Source organism: Balaenoptera acutorostrata, chromosome 6 (assembly GCF_949987535.1).
Source record: "Balaenoptera acutorostrata chromosome 6, mBalAcu1.1, whole genome shotgun sequence".
Classification (NCBI taxonomy): domain Eukaryota; kingdom Metazoa; phylum Chordata; class Mammalia; order Artiodactyla; family Balaenopteridae; genus Balaenoptera; species Balaenoptera acutorostrata.
In genome coordinates, this window is record NC_080069.1 from 118,165,564 (window position 1) to 118,186,124 (window position 20,561).

Sequence of the window (20,561 nt, forward strand, 5' to 3'; positions counted from 1 at the left end):
GGTGCTTCCACTGCCGTGGGCCCGGGTTCGATCCCTGGTTGGGGAACTAAGATCCCGCAAGCCTCGAGACGCAGCCAAAAAAAAAAAAACGCCCGTCCTGATGAGATGATATTTTTTTTAGTTAAACTTTTTTTAAAAAACAGTGTCAACTTCCTTTGTTTTTAGTTTAAAAACTAATATTCAAAATAAGTAATAGTGTACCCACTCTCCAGCTTTCCAAACAAAACCTTGTCCACATGGTTAAATCCCTCGTGGTGTCTCCTTTGGCAATAACCTCATCTCCTTCCCATCAGAGGGAAACTTTATCTGGAATCTGAGAGTTTTTCACTTATATATGTATCCCTAAGCAACATATAGTATTGTTTAGCATGTTTTCAAACTTTACATAGATGATATTGTTCCATATGTTTTCTTCTGAGTTTGCTTTTCTCAATCAATGTTTTTATGAGATCCGTCCATTGTTATCCTTGAAGCCTAAGGTATTTCATTTCCACCGCTCTATTTCATTTTATGACAATACCACAACTTATTTACCCACTCTTCTGTTGATGGAGACAATTTTTGGTTGTTTGCTCTTACAAGTGTTATTTTGCGCATTCGTCTGTACTATCCTGGTGTACTTGAGGGTTTCCAGAATATATTTCTATGAATGTTACTAGTTATAGCTAAATTATTCTCTTAAAATAGTTTTATCTGTTTCATTTCCAGCTCAATGTTCATGGGTGGGTGATTTTTACCTCTCTGGGCTTCAGTTTTTCCACCTATAAAATGGGAATAGCATCTTGCATGCGGGGTTGTGAGGGACTTAGAGGTGATGTGTGGGCGAGGACTGTGTGTACTCCTGGCATGCAGTGGGTACTTGGTAAATGGTGGCTGTCGCTGCTGTTTGTTCTGGGACTGGGGGCGGTGAGGGGGGTGCTTCAGAAAACCTCTTCCTACCAGTTTTTTCCCTTTTCGCCTTCTTAGCTCCTACAATCCCGGAATCCCAGAATCTCCAATTGGAGGTGAAGGGTCAGCTAATTTAAACTCCCACCGCAGCAGGCGTTCCAGGTTCTGTACAGGCTCTGCTGCGGTGCTTACTGGGGAGTGCTCAGTGTGGTGGGGGAATGCTCTGGCTCTGGAGTCCTTTGGTTTAGCAGCCAGCTCTGCCATTTCTGGCTGTGTGATCTCAGGCAGCTCACCTCACTTCTCCCAGCCTCGATCTCCTCATCTGTGAAGTGGGGGTGGTGATAGTGCCTGGCTCCTTAGAGCGGGGGATTTGGTGAGATGGTGTGTTAGTTTGTGTAGAGTCCCCCGGAGGCTCAGAGGGCATGGCCTGTCGGGGCAGTGAGAATAGCTTCAGGCTCTGGGTCCCTGGCCTAGGTTTTCGTTCTTTGCCTCCTCTTGTTGCTAGAGAAGCCATAATGCTGTCTTCCCTCAGTTCCTAGGTCCCTGGGAAACTTTGGGACCAGGGAGCCCTTTTCTCTTAGCCTGTGAAGGTGACCTGTGGGACTGAAAGGGAAAGGGGGTGAGACTTCTTCTAGGGACACTTTGTTTAGGTGACTGGGAAGAATAGAGACAGTTCAAAGACACAGACCAATGCGAGAGTGGGCAAAGGTGTGAGCAGGCAGTCCGGGGAAAAGGAAGCTTAAATGGCTAATAAGCATATGCATAAATAGGGAAATGCAAATTAAAACAGCAGGATTCATGCTGGCAAGACTGGCAACAGGCAGAGGCTGGCTACTGCCTGGCGTTCTCACGTCCTGCTTGTGGCCGTGTGCGTCAGTGCAGGCATTTTGCAGGGCGTGTCACCTGCCAGAAATCACAGATCTTTGGGCCCAGCCATTCTTACTCTTTGTATCAATCCTGGAGAGACACTTAGTACGTGCCCAACATGTCCACTGCTGCAGTGTTTACAGCTGCAAAACCTGGGAACCACCTTATTGCCCAAAGGTTACGGCGAGAGGTTAAAAAATGCCACGGCATATTAGAGACAGAAAGCAGATTAGGGGTTGGGGATTTCCCTGGTGGTCCAGTGGTTAGGACTCAGCGCTTTCACTGCCGGAGCTTGGGTTCAATCCCTGGTCCGGGAACTAAGATCCTGCAAGCCATGTGGTGCGCCCACCCCCTAAAAAAGAAAGCAAATTAGGGGTTTGGGGGGATCTGGGGGAAGGGGAAAATGGAGACTGACTGCTTGACAGGTGCAGGTTTCCTTTTAGGGTGATGAAAAAATTCTGGAACTAGATGGTAGTGATGGTTACACAATATTGGAAATGTACCATATGCCACTGAATTTCACACTTAAAATGGCAAAGTTTGTTATATTTTACCACAATTAAAAAAATCATAATGTAATATACCACAAACCATTGAATTATACATTTCAAGTTGGTGACTTGTATCTGAATTTATATCTCAATAAAACTGTTGTTAAAAAATCCAGTTGTGACACAAAAATACAGTATGATGTCATTTTGGTAAAATTACACATTAATCCCTTCCCACCCCTCATCCCCCAAAAGATACTTCTCTAGGTATAGCTACGTATAAATGCATAGAGAAAGGATGGGCAGGACGGTCCAAACTCATGACAGCAGGGCTGGGTTTGGAGGTGGGGATGAGGGGGACTTTAGCTTTATCGGTTTTCATTAAATATTTTATAATGAGAATATAATTTACAACTTCTATCATTAGAAATATAATTTTTGGAAAAGGAACAGGACCTAGAGGATGTAGACATCTCAGTTTATTGCTTAATGAGTTGGCTTTCCCTGCCTTCCCTTGAAGGATTCCGAAAAGTTGATGGAGCAACAAGGAGCACTATTGAAACGGCTGGCAGAGGCGGACTCCGAGAAAGCGGTAACACACAGCGCCCCCTGCCTGCTCCAGGGGGTATAGGCGACGGCGTAGAGGTGCTGAGTGGGCGGCAGGAGGGCTGGAGCCCCACTCTGACTTTTCTTTGGGTCTTAGTTTCATGATCTGTGAAATCATGAAACACATATCCCCGTCCCTCCTGCCCCACCAGGCTTGTCTAGTCAATCACTCGAGAACTTGAACCACCAAGCTGGACATCAGCTTGAGGGATGGTGATGACGGTGATGGATTTGTAAATCATCAGAGTCTGTTCCCTGAATTTCCTTATTTGTATTATGGTGCAGACTTGTTGACTCAACATTTCCAATTCTCCCAAGGAATCTCTCCCAAGGCAGCATGTTCCAAAGTCTGTTCCGTAGAACCCTGAGTTCCTCAAGGTGTTAATGGGTACAAGAAACAAAAGGGGGGGTTGATCCATGGCCAAATAAATTTGGGGAACTACTGCTTAGCCTGAATGACAAGTTAAACCAGCTGCTTAACTACAATACCTTTTGGAGCCTTTGATGTATTAATGCCTGTTGGGAGTCTCCAAGAGAAAGAAAGAAGTAGAGACCATGGTTCCCGAGGTTTGGCCCTTGGCCCTCGGTGCCTGGCCAAACATCGCTGTAGGGGATTCAACGGTCATGGCGATAATGCCTAAACCTGCATTCCCAGCTCGAGAGCCTTATCAAATTATGATACATCCGTAAATTGAAATGTTAAAGTGCTTTTTCAAAAGATATAGAAGATTTAATCACACTATGGTAAATGTGGTTATAGAGCAAAATAGGTATCTGACTTTTTAATGTGTGCTAACAATGGTTATCTCTGGGTGGCGGATTATGGGGCTTCCTTAGTGTTTTGTGTGTCTGTGTTTCAGTGTGTCCCACAACTAACATTATTTTAAATTGTTGTAAAAAATTGTGGTACAGATGTTAGGTGCTTCCTGCTAGGGTCTCTGTGACATGGGCCGCTGTATTTGGGACTTGAGCCAGTGGCCAGGCACTCACAGGAGTGTTTGTCCTCCCTGGGCGGGGCCTCCTCACCCTTCGCAGGGAGCTCATGACAGTGTGTGTTCTCTCCAGCGCCTGCTATTACTGCTGCAAGACAAAGACAAGGAGGTGGAAGAGCTCCTCCAGGAAATACAATGTGAGAAGGTACCGTCCCCAACAGTTGCTCCTCGATATGGGCCAGTAGAGCTTAGTGGGTAGAGTGTGCTCTGGAATTGGAGAGCTGGGTTCAAACCCCGGCTCTACCACTTTCTCCGTCTCTCCAAAGGCTCAAGCGAAGACAGCATCTGAGCTTTCGAAGTCCATGGAGACCATGCGTGGGCATTTGCAGGCACAGCTTCGGTGCAAAGAGGCAGAGAACAGTCGCCTGTGCATGCAGATCAAGGTACCTGCCAGCCCCACAGGTGGGGAAGGGAGGGGGCGGGGCCTGGCAGTCGAAGGGCAGTGGCCTGGCCAAGGCTCTCACGCTCAGGAAGGCTTTGCCCTAAAGGTATACGGGGCCGCTGTTGCCAAAGCATTCTGAGCCAGTGGCAAGAGCAGTGGACCCTGAGGGTCTTGGGTGCCCTTCCCAGCAGTGACCAATTGGGTGCCATGCCCCTGAGCCAATCACTTAATCCCTTAGGCCTTCAGTTCTCATAACTACCCATGGGGTAGGGGGTGGGCTCAAATGCAGCTTGCTTGCATCTTTGAGCCAGGGACCTTCTGAGGTCACAGCTCTGCTGAGTGACTGAGGAATATCTCTGACCACTATGCTGAGTTCAAGGAAGGATTCCAGAAGAGTTCTATCTTAACACTAAGACCCCAGTGGGTTCAGTAATGGGAGAGGTGCTACGGGGAGCTGGGAAGGGCCTTCATCTCTGCTCTGCACTGGGGGAGCTTTAAGCCTCCACGCGGTTGACCTGATTTCTCTCTCCCTCATTCCTTCTTTTTGGTCGTCCCCTCTCACCTCTGCTCTCTGCCTTGCCCTTTCCCGGCCTTCCTTGTCTCTCTCCTCCGTCTCTCCCTCATCCTTGTCCCTCTCCCCGCACCTGCTCCTGGGCCGTCCTCTCCCAGAACCTGGAGCGCAGCGGAAACCAGCACAAGGCGGAAGTGGAGGCCATCATGGAGCAGCTGAAGGAACTGAAGCAGAAGGGAGAACGAGACAAAGAGTCCCTGAAGAGGGCCATCCGAGCCCAGAAGGAACGAGCTGAGAAGAGTGAGGAGTACGCTGAGCAGCTGCACGTGCAGCTTGCTGACAAGGTAGCTGCCTCCCCGAGAAGGGCAGGCCCACGGTGAAGCGTCGTGGGTGGGTTGGCTGCCGGCGGATGGCTGCTTTGAGCAGGGCGAGGCGAAAGCTGAATAGAGGTGGCCGGGCGGGTGAACGGAGAGGAAGATGGCAGTGGAAAGGGTGAATGAGCTGGGAGGACTGCTGGCTGGGTGGAGGGAGAGGTGGGGGGGCAGTAAATGGGTAAAAGGATGACGATGGGGGTGGGCAGTTGGCTGGAGACAAGTGGAGGGTTTGTGGGACATTTTAACCGCGTCCATATTGTGGGTGGGAATGACAGTTAAGGAAGGATTTGCAGTCAGGGCGCGTGGGATGCTGGAAACTGAAAAGCAACAGCTGGGCTCCCGCTTCACTCTCAGTGCTTCTAGGAAGGAATTGCAGGAGTGAGGTTGAAGTTATCAGGGTGAGGGGTGACCTGGAGTGACTCCCAGCTCGCTTGGCTTCAGCGGTGACACCAGGCTGATGGGCCCTTCTGTCCCATGTTCCCAGGATCTCTATGTTGCTGAAGCTTTATCCACTCTGGAATCATGGAGGAGCCGCTACAACCAAGTTGTGAAAGACAAGGGGGACCTCGAGCTGGAAATTATTGTCCTGAATGAGTACGTCTGTGTTAGGAGAGGGCGTGTGGGCCGATGAGAGGAGGGGGGTGTGCTAGTGCACGGCGCCAGGCAACCCGCGACAGCTCACGTCGCTCATACGGCTGCCATCTGGTCTCCTCTGGTCAGGGGCTGCATCGGACTGAGCTGTGGGTGGCCCAGGGGTCGGCCTTCTGGTTGGACTGGCTCCAGCCCCCGCCCCAGCGTCCTACCCCCCGGCAGGCACTATGCAGGGGCTTGAGCTGGGCCCCAGTCTGCACAGCATGGGAAATGGGCACAGGCACGCTGGTATCCTCCTTACTGTCCTTGGGGCACGGGGCAGCTGGTAATCCCTCTGTCTTCTCTCAGTCGTTTTGTCCGCCAGTCAGTAGGTCAGAGGTATGGCCTGGGAGTAGGGGGCAAAAGTGGCCTCAAGTTAAAGGTGACTGAACTCATACCTTTCTTGCCACTGGTGAACTGTCAACAGTGACCATTCTCAGAGTCAGCTATAGTCATGTGATCATTCATTTACAGATACTTATCAAGCATCTACTATATAACAGGCTATGTGTTGGCCTTGAGGGCTACAGCAGTAAAAAAAACAAATGCATTGGACTTCCCTGGTGGCGCAGTGGTTAAGAATCCGCCTGCCAATGCAGGGGACACGGGTTCGAGCCCTGGTCTGGGAAGATCCTACATGCCACGGAGCAACTAAGCCCGTGCGCCACAACTACTGAGCCTGCGCTCTAGAGCCCATGAACCACAGCTACTGAGCCCGCGTGCCACAACTACTGAAGCCCGCGCGCCTAGAGCCTGTGCTCCGCAACAAGAGAAGCCACCGCAATGAGAAGCCCGCACACCGCAACGAAGAGTAGCCCCTGCTCACCACAACTAGAGAAAGCCCATGAGCAGCAACGAAGACCCAATGCAGCCAAAAATAAATAAATGAAATAAATAAATTTTAATATTTATTTATTTATTTATTTTTGGCTGTGTTGGGTCTTCGGTTCGTGCGAGGGCTTTCTCCAGTTGCGGCAAGTGGGGGCCACTCTTCATCGCGGTGCGGGGACCGCTCTTCATCGCGGTGCGCGGGCCTCTCACTATCGCGGCCCCTCCCGTTGCGGGGCACAGGCTCCAGACGCGCAGGCTCAGTAGTTGTGGCTCACGGGCCCAGCTGCTCCGTGGCATGTGGGATCTTCCCAGACCAGGGCTCGAACCCGTGTCCCCTGCATTAGCAGGCAGATTCTCAACCACTGCGCCACCAGGGAAGCCCTAAATTTTAAAAATTAAAAATTAAAAAATAAAGTTGCGTAGGAGTTTGCCGGTAAACCAATACAAGGTGTTTGCTTGGGCCTAGTCAGTACTCACTAAATATTTGCTAAGCGGTGAACTGTAATTTATCAATACTGAAAATACACTGTGCAAAGGTTCTGCAGTATCAGGTGGGTCTACAGTCCAGAGCCCCAGTGCTCCTCTCCTCAGTCTCTATTCTTGGATTATAGCTCTGCTGAGGGCCTGCGGGTAGGGGAAGGGACCAAGGGAAGCATGTGCCTTGTTGTTGCTCATGGCACCTGCCCTCGCCTGGGGGAGACAGAACCCCAGTGTAATATGTGTCTGAGGGAGACGGGTGCCTGGGGTTATCCCTGACCACTGGGCCTGTGAGTTCTGTCCTAACTTCAGTTCCTAATAGGTTAAGAGATCCAGGGGGTGCCGTGGGGAGCTGGGGAGGGACTGCGACTTCTGGCCATTGTCTTCAGGGAGTGTCTCAGCCTCACGGGAGGATCAGAACAGAGAAGGCTTCTTGGAGGGGGTGGTATGGGAGACAAATCTTAAAAGGCTGTTAATACGAAGTGGGATACCTGGGAATGCCACAGGCAGCAGTGGCAGGGCAGCTGCTCCTCGGGGTGGAGACTGGGGAGCAGGCAGGGTGCCAAGAAGAGAGACATGGGTGACCTGGGTAGGAACACTTGGCCCTACTCCATACCAAGTCCCGGGCTGCTCACAACCTGTGGAATTGATTCTGTCTGCTTTCACTTTGTGACCTTCCAGCCGGGTGACAGATCTTGTAAACCAACAACAAACCTTGGAGGAGAAGATGCGGGAAGACCGGGACAGCCTGGTGGAGAGACTACACCGGCAGACTGCCGAGTATTCCGCATTCAAGCTAGAGAATGAGAGGCTGAAGGTCGGTAGTGAGAGCCGGGACCAGGACGGTTGGGTGGAGAGCAGAGGCTGGTGGTACTCCTGGTTGGGCCCCAGAGATGACCACCGGGGCCTTCAGAGGGCCTGGAGGCAGCAGTGTGATAAGAGGGCTTGTTCTGGAGTCGGAAAGACCCCGATTCAAGTCGTGACTCTGCCTCTTAGAGCTGCAGGACCTGAACGGGATGTTTCCTCCTGTGTTGCTGCAGTTTCCTCAGCGGGGGGAAATGAGGTCCTTCTGAGAAGGTGGTGATGCATGTGAAGTGCTTAGCATGACAGTCAGCCCATGCACGTGAGATGGACCTGACTTTGAGGTTAACATTGACTCTCCTGGGGCACTGCTGGGCCCCTTCACATGCATTAATTCTCACTTTAACCTCCCAGTAGTGTAATTATTGTCGCTACTTTACAGAATAAGGAAACTGAAGCTTAGAGAGAGTTTGAGTTTCTTGCCAAAATTTTGCCCTTGGAAGCGTTGGAGTTGGGATTTGAACCTCAGTCTGACTCTGGGGTTCTAACCACTAGCTCTTGACCACTCCCTCTACACCCTCCCAGCACACCGAGGGCGAGAGGCAACCGAAAAGAGGTAGATGTTGCAGAGCCAGGTTTGATCTTGGTTTTTAGTTGATCTGGGCAATAACATCTAGATCTATTTATTTATTTATTTATTACTGATTTTTGTTAAGTAAAATTGATTTTGAGGAAGTATAATACAGAAAGGTACACAAAATGAACATAACTTTGTCCATCAGTCACCCTGATTGAACCTTAAAACCAGCACCCCGGTGACCTTGCCTAGTTACAGACACCCCCTGCCAAGGGCACGGTTATCCTGACTTCTGTCACCACAGATTAGTTTGCCTGGTTTTGAACTTTGTGCCTGGCCTTTATGGCTTTTACTCAGCATTAAGTTTGTGGAAGTTATCCATGTCCTGTGTGGCAGTTCATCATTCTCAGTGCAGTGCAGTGTATGAATGTACCACGATGTGTTTATCCATTCTACTGTAGATGGACATTTGGGTTGTAGAACACCCTTGTACCTCTTTTGGTGCATATATTTGGTGTATTTTTACAGTTTCTATACCTTGAAGTATAATAGAAATGCCAGGTCATCAGGTGATATACACAAATTCAGCTTTGGTAGATGTCACCAAATAGTAAAGCAGTTGTACAGATTTCCACTCCCATCAGGGATATGTGAGATAACACTTGGTATTGTCCATCTTCTTCATTTTAGCCACTCTGGTGGGAGTATAGTAGTATCTCATTTGTTGTAGTGCAATTGTTGGATAAATGACAGACAACCCCCATGTCTAACAATTAGCTGGGGTATTGGTTGCAGTATGGTATGTCTGTGTGGTGAAACACAGTGTGACTGTTCAAAATGATTGTAGAAGTGTATTTTCCTAGCTGTTATCATTACAAAGGTAAAATATGCTCGTAGTGAAAGTTGAAAACATCACAGAAATGTTATAGAGAAGTGAAGGTCTCTGTTACCGTAGATGTGTATTTTTCCAGTTTTTTCCCTGATACTCACATACACATTCAAACACATGCACATCCATTCATCCAGCCACTATTCTGCAGCTCGCTTTTCTCCTTCAACCATATTCCATGGATATCTTTTTAGATTTTTTTTTTTTGCTTTATCTCTTTCTTTTAAATGATTGCTTATTATTTTATTGAGATACCGTGATTTATTTTGTCCCATCTGCTAAGGTGAGCATTTGGGTTGTAGGAGAACATTCATTGATGAGAGAAGTAGTTCCCAACTTACTTGTTAATTGAAAAAGTTCATTGCAAGGCAGTAAGTATATCATAATCCCATTCTTACTGGAAAAAATAAAATAGCTACACAGTTATCAATATATAGCCATATAATAAGGCATCATGATTCATTTTTCTTGGTTTTATATCCCTTTTCTTTAGTGATAATGTAGTGCTCTTTTTTTTTTTTTTGGCCAAGCCACAAGGCTTGTGGGATCTTAGTTCCCTAACCAGGGACTGGACCCGGGCCCCCGGCAGTGAAAGTGCCGAGTCCTAACCACTGAACCACCAGGGAATTCCCCCATAATGTACTGCTTTTGTAATAAGAACAAAAAACATAGGAGTCTCTTATTTGCATCTGTATTCACTTGAGTTGGTCTTATCAGGAATCCTGCCCTGGTGCCTCTCTGAGGAAAACTGCTGGCGTGGGTTTGAGTAGGTGGGGCTTCCCTTTGCTGGCCCCTCGGAGTAGGAGCTGGGGTTGGGATGGCCACCTGCTCCGGAACCTTCCCGCTGGTTACCGACGAACCATCCCTTCTAGGCTAGCTTCGCCCCGATGGAGGAGAAACTCAACCAGGCGCACGTCGAGGTTCAGCAGCTGAAGGCATCGGTTAAGAACTACGAGGGAATGATTGACAACTATAAGAGTCAGGTAGGCCTCTCAGGTGCCAAGCCTGCCAGGGCAGCGCCTCCCAGCAGGCTGGGATGGAGATTCACCATAAGGCCTCTCCTGGGAAGGTGTTTTTCACCAAAACTTGGCTCTGCCCAAGATGGCCCGACGCTTTGTTGGTCCCCAGGTGATGAAGACCAGACTGGAGGCTGATGAAGTGGCTGCCCAGCTGGAACGCTGTGACAAAGAGAACAAGATCCTTAAAGATGAGATGAACAAAGAGATTGAAACGGTACTGCTCCCCTTGCTCGCCTTCTTCCCCTACCCAGTCCCATGTCTGTCAGTCTGTCCCTCTTGTTTGTCATTGGCCCTCTCCGATGTGGGTGACAGAGATCCATGAAGGTTCTTATTGCTGGGCTGGTCCACTCTACCGTGTACGTAGTCTCTCCTTCCTCGTCTCATCTCTTCCTTCTCTCCTGCTTCCTCGTTATCCCTCTTTTTCATCCTTGTTTCCTTCTTTCTTCACTTTCCTCAAAAAAAATTTCCCCTGCTTGGAACATCCAAGTGGATTCAAATCCACAGATCTGCCAGGCCTTAGCTGTGCCTATTTCATTCTGTGTGGTGTCTTTATTTTGTGCCAACCAAAAGTGTTCCTCCTGTCCCCTTCCCCAAAGAGCCTTATTCTTCTAGAGACGACTTGGCTCTCTAGAAGCAAAGGGGTCATCTTAATAGTAACCCTGGAGATGGATTGAGTCCAGGCTCAGCCATTAACTTGTTGCATATCCTTGGGCAAGTCACTGCCTCTCTCTAGTCCTCAGGCCCCTCGTTAATACAAGGATGGACTAAGAACAGATAGGTCGTAGCTTTCCCTCTGACCTAGAGCATCGTGATTGCCTTCCTAGGGGCTTTGAGGTTAGACTAGACTTGAATCCTGGCTCTGCCAATTTGTAGCTGAGTGACCATGGGCAAATGATCCTTTGATCCTCAGCGTCCTTATATGGGGATAACAGCACCTACTTAATAGGTTGTTGTATGAATTTAATGAGTAATGCCTGGGTCCTGGAGTTTGCTACGTGGTTGCCATTATTCTTCAATGACTGAAGGAGTGGCAGGCTCAAGTGGCCAGTCAGGGCCAAGTGTGTCCCCCCAGAGAACAGCTAGACACCCTCAGTGGCCTGCAGGGAGGCCGCACTTCTGCCCGTGGATCTTTCAGGATCCTTTCTGGGGACTGAGGGCAGCCCTGCTCTAAATCCAAAGCACTCTGCCTGGTCTCTTCAGCAGCCAGGCCCTTCCCAACGGCGGGCCCCTCTCTCCCACTCCAGGCGCGGAGGCAGTTCCAGTCCCAGCTGGCTGACCTGCAGCAGCTGCCTGATATTCTCAAGATCACCGAGGCTAAGCTGGCAGAGTGCCAAGACCAGCTGCAGGGCTATGAGAGGAAGAACATCGACCTCACAGCCATCATATCAGACCTGCGCAGCCGGGTAAGGGACTGGCAGAAAGGTTCCCACGAACTGGCCCGAGCAGGGGCCCGCTTACCAAGATGAGCTGCACGCCCCCACCCCGCCCCAGGGAGGACCACTTCCTTTTTCTTGGCTGCCGCTTTCTCAGAGGAGTGAGCTATCATCAGTGCTGTGAAATAAAAGTCTGGTGTGCCAAATGCCTTGTGTTTGCACCAAGTGATTGTAGTCATAGGAGCCGCCACTCGATTGGAGCTGCCGGGCCCTCCTGCTCTTGCCCCCCGAGGGCTCCAAGTCTCCGCCGGCCTCTGCCCTTCACGCTCCGCTGCTGCCCTCAACCATGCGCCACCAGCAGACACCAAGCCATAGGTTTTCTTTTTTTCCATCTTTCTCTTGCTTTAGCTGCCTTTCTGTAGTCTTAACAGACCCCTTGCCTGAGCTAGGGGTCCTGAAACCGGACTTCCTTTCTACCAGAAGCAGTCTGCCTCTGGGTTACTGGAACCAAGCCTACGGTGTCTAAGAGAGGAAGAAATGCTATGCCTCTCGTCTGCACTGTGACCTTGGGCAAGACCCTTGCCCCCTCTTAACCTGTTTCCTTGTAGTACCAGTGAAAGTAGCTACCATTGTTTGAGCACGTGCTCGGTGCTCCAGCATTCCCTGATTGAATTCTCCCAGGAACTTTGTAAGGGGTCTTATTTTCCCCGTTTTACAGAAAGCAGCCCAGGGCATAGAGAGGAGAAGTCATTGCCTGAGGTCACAGAGCTAATACTTGTCAACAGGGATTGGAACCCAGCCAGCTCTGTCTGGTTCCCAAGCCCAGGTTCTCAGCACTCTTAAATCACTAGGCTTCTCTTGAACCTGAGCGTTCTCAGGGCCTTTCAGGCCCAGACGTCTGAGGCTTCTGCAGAAAGCAGCCTTCTGGATAACTTCTCAAACTTGCCAGCCTGAAGGACTCAGTAGATTTTCTGTGGCCTTGCCTGCATTTGTCCCCAGTTAAGAAGAATGAACTCAGCGGTCCCAACAACATCCTCGGTAAAGCTCCGTGGTGTGTCATGTGGGCCAGTTAGGCCTGCCGTCTGCTTCTGCCTTCTCACGTCCACCCAGATCCCACTGACTGGCCTCTCCTGATCAAGGAAGTGTCGTCGTGGCTCTTCAGGATCAAAGCTGGCTTCTCTCGGCGCGGGAAAGCCTTCAGTCTCGGGGGTCGGGCCTAACCTGTCCCCTCTCTCCCCTCTCCTCCAGGTTGTGCGTTGAGACTCAGATGCCTGCTGAGGGCAGTGTGCCTTTCTCCTGGGTGTGGATGACAGGTCACAGGGAGAAGGGAGGGCTGTACCGGGAAGTTCTTTCGTAAACCAGTCTGTGTTCCTGTCATTTTAGATCGAACATCAGGGGGACAAGCTGGAGATGGCGAGAGAGAAACATCAGGCTTCCCAGAAGGAAAATAAACAGCTGAGTCTGAAGGTGGATGAACTGGAGAGGTTAGAGGCACTTGGTCCCATCTCTGTCCTCTTCCTAGGACCTGAGACTTTCAGCCACTTAGCTGCTCTGGGCTTAGTGTGCAGAAGTGTTTGAGGGACTCAAGGCCCTGGAAGGTACTAGGCAGACCTTAGAGGAAAAGCTGCTTCCATTGCAGTGGTAAGCGTTGTGGGAGAGAGGAAGGTGGTCTCCGACCAGGGGGGGACGCTCCATAACAGTGTGATCAAAATCAGACCATCCATAGACATTACCTATCAGAAAGGCATGCTTCGTCCCAGCAAACCGGCAGGGCCAGGATGCTGCGGTGGGGGCCTCCCCCCATTCTGCTCTTTGTTCCCGATCGTCCTTCCCAAGACCTTTCTGATCTGTTCTTCCCTGTTCCTCACGGACTGTTGGAAGCAGTCGGGTAATGAGGACACATTTTGGAATCAGAAGCTCTGGCCCTTGGTCCCAACTTGGCCACTTAACCTGCATTGTGATCTTGAGCAAGTCATTTCACCCTTTGAACTCTGTTTACTCATCTTGAGAAAGGGACCAAGGTAGGGATAACAATCCAGCTCATGGGGTTATTGTGAGTCCTCCATGAGATAATCCTCAAAGCGCTTAGCACATTACCCGGCATGCAAAAATGCACCATATAGGTTAGTATATACGAGTTGGTATTTTAGATGTGAGGAAACTGACCTCCGGGAGAGGTTAAGTGACTTGCCCAAGGTCACATAGCTGGTACTTGGCAAAGCTGCGACTTAGACTGTCTTCCTCCAGGGCTTTTAGCGTCTGTAAAATGAGGGCTGGAGCCTCAGTTTTCAGAGATGAAAGGCTTGGGGTCCCAGGAGGCTGTAACTGGCCCAGGTGGCTCACACAGCCTGCCAGCAGGGACTTAAAGCAGGTGGTCTTCCCTGGGCTCCACCTCTACTCTGCTGGCCTCGAAGATGTAGCTGGATTCAGCAGGACTTGCAGAGCTCCTTAAATTGGAAGGTGCTCTGGAAGTGCAGCGGGGACCATGTGTACACACGGGGTGGTCACTGCTGCCCCATGGCTGGTCATGTATGATGTTGAGTGGTCCAGCTGAAGTCCCTTTGCTGAGGGAGGCAACAGTGAACAGAAGAAGTTGAGCGCGTGGGTTTCGGTGACAGACATGCTAGCTGTGCTGGCCTCAGCCAATGACTTCACCTCTCTTCAGCTCAGTTTCTTCATCTGTAAAGTGGGGATCATGGTGGAACCCACCTGCCTGAGCCGCAAGTTGTCACATTACATGTGATGACATACAGACTTAGCACAGCCGCGGTCAGTCTGTGCTTCTCCCACTCTTCGTACAGCTCCTTGCCGCCTTGCTGCTCAGCAGATTTCTTTGGTTTATTCCTGTTGTTCCCTGGAGATTCTTGGTGTGATGAGAACCCCAGCCCGGGGTGGCTGGCAGCCCCCAGCTGTGTGGAACAGGACAGGTAGGGGGACGAGCAGGATCTGATTGAATGCTATCACCTAGGAAACTGGAGGCGACCAGTGCCCAGAATATCGAGTTCCTACAGGTGATTGCCAAGAGGGAGGAGGCAATCCACCAGTCCCAGCTGCGACTAGAGGAGAAAACCCGGGAATGTGGGACGCTGGCGAGGCAGTTGGAGAGCGCCATTGAAGATGCCAGGAGGCAGGTCAGTCTCAATTCTATTACTAACCTATCTCTGTGTCTTTGGACAAATCGCCTAACCTCTCTGAGCCTATCTCTCCATCTGAGAAATGGGCATATAGAAGTAGTACCTGCCTCATGAAATCATCATAAGGATCAAGTGAGCAATTATTGTAAAGGACTTGGCACTTTTTTCACAACTGCTCCTTTGATTGCTGCCTGAGTGGGCCTCAGACAGGTGTACCACGTCTTAGGTGATGACTCATGGAGCGTTGGCAAAGGGCAGGTAAAGCGGGGTTGCAGAAGTTGTCCCCATAGTTTGCTCCTGCCCTGAGGCTCCAGAGAATTGTCTGCAGCGAGACCAGTTAGTGGGAGCGGCCCAGCCTTCTCTTTACCAGGTGTTCCCCATGCCAGGTAAGCCAGCCCCACCTCTGTGCCTTTCGGGCAGGTGGAACAAACCAAGGAGCACGCAGCCTCCAAGGAGCGAGCAGCCCAGAACAAAATCCTGGACCTTGAGACCCAGCTGAGCAGGACCAAGACTGAACTCAGCCAGCTCCGGCGGAGCCGGGACGATGTGAGTCGGGCTGGGGGTGGGAGGATGGGGTAGGAGCAGACAAGAAGGGAGTGGGTTGAGATCTGAGTTTCCTGGCGCCTGCAGGGCAAGATGTTTTGTTGTTTTTATGAATATGACATGGTTTTATTTTTCTCGCATCACTTTCCCATCCCTTCAGGATATCCCAGGCCAATCCCCTTTTTTATTAACAGTTTTGTTAAGACAGCATTTACCGTAAAATTCCCTCATTTAAATTGCACAATTTAGTGGTTTTGAGTATATTCAGTGTTGTGCCATTATCACCACAATCCAGGTTTAGAATATTTTCAGAAAGAAAATTACCCGTTAGCAGCCACTCCCATTCCCCTGCCCTCAACCCCTGGCAACCACTAATAATGTCTCTGTCGCTATGGGTTTGTCTGTTCTGGATGTCACACACACTTGGCCCTGGCCCCGTTCCTCCTCTTAGGCTGACCGCCGCTACCAGAGCCGCCTGCAAGACCTGAAAGACCGCCTGGAGCAGTCGGAGAGCACGAACCGCAGCATGCAGAACTACGTCCAGTTCCTCAAGTCGTCCTATGCCAACGTGTTTGGGGATGGTCCCTACACTTCCTACCTAACAAGCTCTCCCATCCGCTCCCGGTCTCCTCCTGCCTAAGGCGGCCACTCTTGGGCTAGGAGCTCGGATGGATGCCGTGGGAACTGAGGCGTTGCTAAGCCATACCCGGAAAGCCTGTTGGTTTCCTCTCTCGTCCTGTGATGAAGTATGTTCAGGATCTTGTCTTAGCTACTAGCTCCAGAAAAGTGCCTGAAGCAGCAGGGGATGAAGCAGAACCCACTTAGTTCTCTCCTCTCTGATAGCATCGCCTGATGGAAGTTTTTAATTACCCTGACAGGCCTTAAAGTTACTACTATTAAGGTCAGATTTTAACTCACCGTGACTTTGCTCATTCCTTCCCCAAGAGGATGTTTGGACTGGACTTTGCCTCCAGTTCCCTTACACCTCTCTTCTTTTTAGGACTCTCTCTTGGGTTTTCCCTGACCTGAACCAGCAGGAGCTGTTCGCCAGAGGTCCTCACCGCTCCTCATGTTCACTTGCTGTTTTCCTTATTTCATGGGTATGGTGTTTTCCCCAAGGTGCTCGCTTCCCAAGCCCAGTGGAAACCTCTGCTGGCCAAGTTTCCTCAAGGCCACTTGCCGTCACGCACTTGCCAATAGACACTCGAGGGCTTATGTCCAGTTCGCCTTGTAAAAATACAATCCCAATCTCATTGATTTTTCTCTTTGCCAGGTTTGTATCTGTGGAATGCATTTATTCTTGAAACATGTGCATTGTTTTACAAAAAGCTTTTATAATCAATATTTAAGGCTCCATCGGATGATTTCCTTTACCCACCCCAGCCCTCTTCTAAAAATGATTCAGTAAAATGCTGCAGGAGAGCCAGTAAACGTTTTTAAAGGACTTGGTGCGTGAGACTCTTCATTTCATTTTGGCCAGGTTGGCTCTTTCTCCTTTGTGTGCTTTCACTTACAATCCCATGAAAGGCCTGGAGGAGACACACTGAAAGGCACTGCTCAGTGTGTGAGGGCAGACTACTTTAGCTGTTAGGAGGAAGATGGGATGTGTATGTACTACTATTTTTTTAATGTTAATTGCTTTCTGAATGATAAGATTATGGGCTATTTTTGTTCTCTTCACATTTTCCTGTATTTAAAAGAAAAGAAAATTCTTCAGAGAGAAGAGAACAAATTTGGTATACTATGCTGGTACTGACCTCTGGGTGATCCAGTCTGGTCCTCTCTCAGCCACTCTAACCCAAGTCCAAGAACTCCCCTATGTCCTCAAAAGCAATGGCTCCCACCCAGGCATCTGGATTTCACTACCAGAACCGCCCCTGCCCCCCATCCCCCCGTTTTGGAGACATTCGTAGTTTCCAGCTTTTAATGTTTTGGGTTTTTTTGTTTGTTTGGTTTTTAATTTTATTTCCAGCTTTTGATTTTGCCGAGGAAGTTCACTGAAATCACTACTACCAGCTACCACTGCCACAAAACCAAACCTATTTTCACACCCTAAACATAAATGGACTTGAACTTTCATACAATGTATGAAAGCTCTTCCTAAGAAAAGACAGTTGGCAAACTTACACCAATGTGCATACATTTCTGTATATCCCATTATTCTTGTTTTTGTCAAACTAATGAAAACCTCCTCAGTGCAGGGTTCTGCTATTTGTAATGATGGTGTGGGAAACACCTCTTTTCCGGTCCATTGCTGGGATTCTCCCAAGAGCGGTTCTATTTTTCTTTGTAAAATGTTGTATTCCAAAAAGTCCAGAGAGTTTGTGGAAAATGTTTATATTGCTTCAAACTCGACAGTTTTCCTTTCTGTGTCAGACTGAGATCCCATGAAATGGGCAAAAGGGTCCAAAGTTAAAAGATCCTAGTTAAAGCTGGCCTCAGGCAATGGTGAACATTTCATTTACTGAGATATAATTCACATAAAATTCACTCTTTTAAAGTGTATAATTCAGTGGCTTTTAGTATATTCAAAGTTGTGCGACCACCACCTTTATCTAATTCTCGAACATTTTCATCACACCCCAGTGGACACACCCATACCATTAGCAGCTGCTCCCCATTCCCCTCCCCGCCCCCCAGCCCCTGGCAACCACTAACAGTCTCTTTGTTTCTCTGGCTTTGTCACTCTGGACATTTCACATAAATCATACCATATTGTGACTGGCTTCTTTCACTCAGCATGATGTTTTCAAGGTTCATTTCGTAGCATGTATTTGTACTTCATTTTTATGGCCCAATAATATTACATTGTGTGGATACACCATATTTTATTGACTCATTGGTTGACGAACACATGTGTTTCCATTTTTTGGCTGTTATAAGTAATTCAATATTCTACCAGTTTTTTGTGGACACATTTCTTTTGCGTATATATTTAGTAGAACTGCTGGGTTAATGGTAACTTTATTTTTGGCCGCAGGCAGGCGGGATCTTAATTCCCCGACCAGGGATGGAACCCGCGCCCCCTGCAGTGGAAGCGCAGAGTCTTAACCACTGCCAGGGAAGTCCCTCTTTAACCTTTTGATGAACTGCCATACTGTCTTCCACAGGAGTTGCCCCATTTTAGAGTCCCACTGGCAGCGTATGTATGAGGGTTCCAATTTCTCCACATGCTCATCAATACCTTTTCAGTTTTCTGCAACCTGGAAGGCCCAGCCTTCTAAATCCCCCAGGTCGGAGGTCCCTGCAAGGTAACGAGCCTCGGGCCAAGCCCTGTGCGCAAGCGCGTTGGTGGGCGGGCTCAGCGCCGGAGGCAGGGCCATGCAGCCGTTAGGGGCGGGGTTGAACTGCGCCGCTACGTGTGCGCCCCGGAAGCGGAAGCGAGCACCTGTTTCCGGGCGGCTGATTCGAGGACTTGTTTTGTACCAAGCGGCGCCCCTGGAGAACTGTAGCGGGGCAGGCCATGCCTTCCGAGGGTCGCTGCTGGGAGACCCTGCAGGCGCTGCGCAGGTCTGACAAAGGTCACCTTTGCTACCACCGCGATTGGCTGCTGCGGGGCGAGGTGAGCAGTGGCCCCAAAGGGGGCGGTGGTTCTTCCTGCCCCTCGTCACGGGACTCTGCTCTTCCCTAGCCCTTGGCATGTCCTGCGCCCGGGAACCCGTGCGTTCTTGTAACAGCCCGGGTTTGCTGCTTGACTCGTGTGTGCATCACCGTCTCTCGCCTATTCTAGCCTTCCGTGGAGCGCCCCTTCAGAGGTGCTCTTTGAAGGCTTCATTGCTCCCCGCAGCTGGCGTTAGGTGCCTGCGCCTATGTTGTCAAAGCAATCCTGGCCTCTCAGGGTCAGTTAGGTTACTGCGCGTCTCTTGTGTTAGGAGATCCAGATTTAGCGGTGAACGGTTAACAGGACCTAACCTATTGCTGCCAGTGAAATGACCAAATTTTTAGACGACGTTGGACGGACCTGGGAACTTTAATGGGGGCTTGGTCACTGCATCTAAGATACGCAAAGCCCTGTACTAGACCGCGCAGGTGGGGGAATATAGAGATAGTTAAGGCATAGCTTCTCTTCCCGAGTTGCTGGTAATCTAGCTCCAGGTATGATGTCTTGTCTCTTCAGACTTAAATGGGAAACACTTCTAAAGCATTTCTGTCTTTATGTCTTTGACGGTTTTAAAGAATACATACCTTACATTCTATAGGATGAATTCCAGCATGAATCTGTATGGTGTAGACTCAGGTTATGCATTCTTGGCAGGAATACCACAGAATGATGCTGTGCTCTCAGTAAGTCACATCAGTCACACATAGATGCTTCAGCCCATCCCAACACTGGTGATGCTCACCTTGATCACTTGGTTACAATGGTAACTTCCAGATATTTCCACGTAAAATTCACTTAAAATTCATCATTTTCCCTTTTGTAACTTCTTAGTATTTTGTTGGGAGGTAGTCCAAGATTACACCAAAATATTTTTTTCTTCTCAAACCTCCACCCTTAGCATTTATTGGTGATTTCTTCCTGAATCAGTCTTTTCTGTGATGTAGACGAATGGTGTTTCTTTATAGCTACCATTCCTACGTTTGTTAGCTGGCATTCTACTGTAAGGAAGAGTTTTCTTTTCTCTTCCGTTTAATTATTCATATCAGAATCCTCATGGGTTCCTTCTGTTTAATTGTTTATATCAGTATCCTTATGGGTTCCTATTTTATTCAGTGAGTCGTGATCCACTACTTGTAACCTTGTGTGTGTATATTTGCCAGTTTATGTCTTTTGCTCATTTTTCTATTGGGGTTTTGCCAATATTTTACAAGTTCTGTATGTATTAGGGATAATATTCCTTTATCTGTGATATATATTGCATCTTTTTTTCTAGTTTGTCAGTTGAAATTGTTTTCTCCGTTGATGGTGTTTTTTATGGGTATGGGTTTATTTTTTACATTTGAAACTTTGCTCCTGGAATTTATTTTGGCGTAAAGAAAGAGTAAAAAGTTGTCTCAAATTCAACATGCTTTCATGATAAAAACTCTTCCCAAAGTGAGTATAGAGGGAACATATCTCAACATAATAAAAGCTACTTTTATTATGGGACAAATAAAGCTACTATTATTGTGGGACAGACCCACAGCCAACACAATACTCAGTGGTGGTGAAAAGCTGAAAGCCTTCCTGCTAAAA

General features: G+C 49.0%; 2 protein-coding genes across 9 annotated transcripts in view; both read left to right on the forward strand.

Moving 5' to 3' along the window:
* The window catches only part of ODF2 (outer dense fiber of sperm tails 2), a 30,195-nt gene extending 13,366 nt beyond the window's left edge, over window positions 1-16,829 (forward strand). For 7 of the 8 annotated variants that reach the window (XM_057548371.1, XM_057548372.1, XM_057548373.1 and 4 more), the window contains 13 exons: window positions 2,767-2,838; window positions 3,918-3,989; window positions 4,111-4,227; window positions 4,896-5,081; window positions 5,596-5,705; window positions 7,731-7,866; window positions 10,189-10,299; window positions 10,445-10,549; window positions 11,580-11,738; window positions 13,092-13,192; window positions 14,677-14,839; window positions 15,263-15,388; window positions 15,837-16,829. In XM_057548371.1, coding sequence (XP_057404354.1) covers window positions 2,767-2,838; window positions 3,918-3,989; window positions 4,111-4,227; window positions 4,896-5,081; window positions 5,596-5,705; window positions 7,731-7,866; window positions 10,189-10,299; window positions 10,445-10,549; window positions 11,580-11,738; window positions 13,092-13,192; window positions 14,677-14,839; window positions 15,263-15,388; window positions 15,837-16,025 — 1,647 coding nt within the window. In that variant the 3' untranslated portion in view covers window positions 16,026-16,829. The remainder of the gene's footprint in view (window positions 1-2,766; window positions 2,839-3,917; window positions 3,990-4,110; window positions 4,228-4,895; window positions 5,082-5,595; window positions 5,706-7,730; window positions 7,867-10,188; window positions 10,300-10,444; window positions 10,550-11,579; window positions 11,739-13,091; window positions 13,193-14,676; window positions 14,840-15,262; window positions 15,389-15,836) is intronic. The other variant, XR_009008602.1, reaches the window with a different exon arrangement.
* A 1,931-nt stretch (window positions 16,830-18,760) lies between these two features.
* The window catches only part of GLE1 (GLE1 RNA export mediator), a 42,297-nt gene continuing 40,496 nt past the window's right edge, over window positions 18,761-20,561 (forward strand). Inside the window, exon 1 of the mRNA XM_007194571.2 lies at window positions 18,761-18,947. Within this exon, the coding sequence (XP_007194633.1) occupies window positions 18,849-18,947 (99 nt within the window). The 5' untranslated portion in view covers window positions 18,761-18,848. The remainder of the gene's footprint in view (window positions 18,948-20,561) is intronic.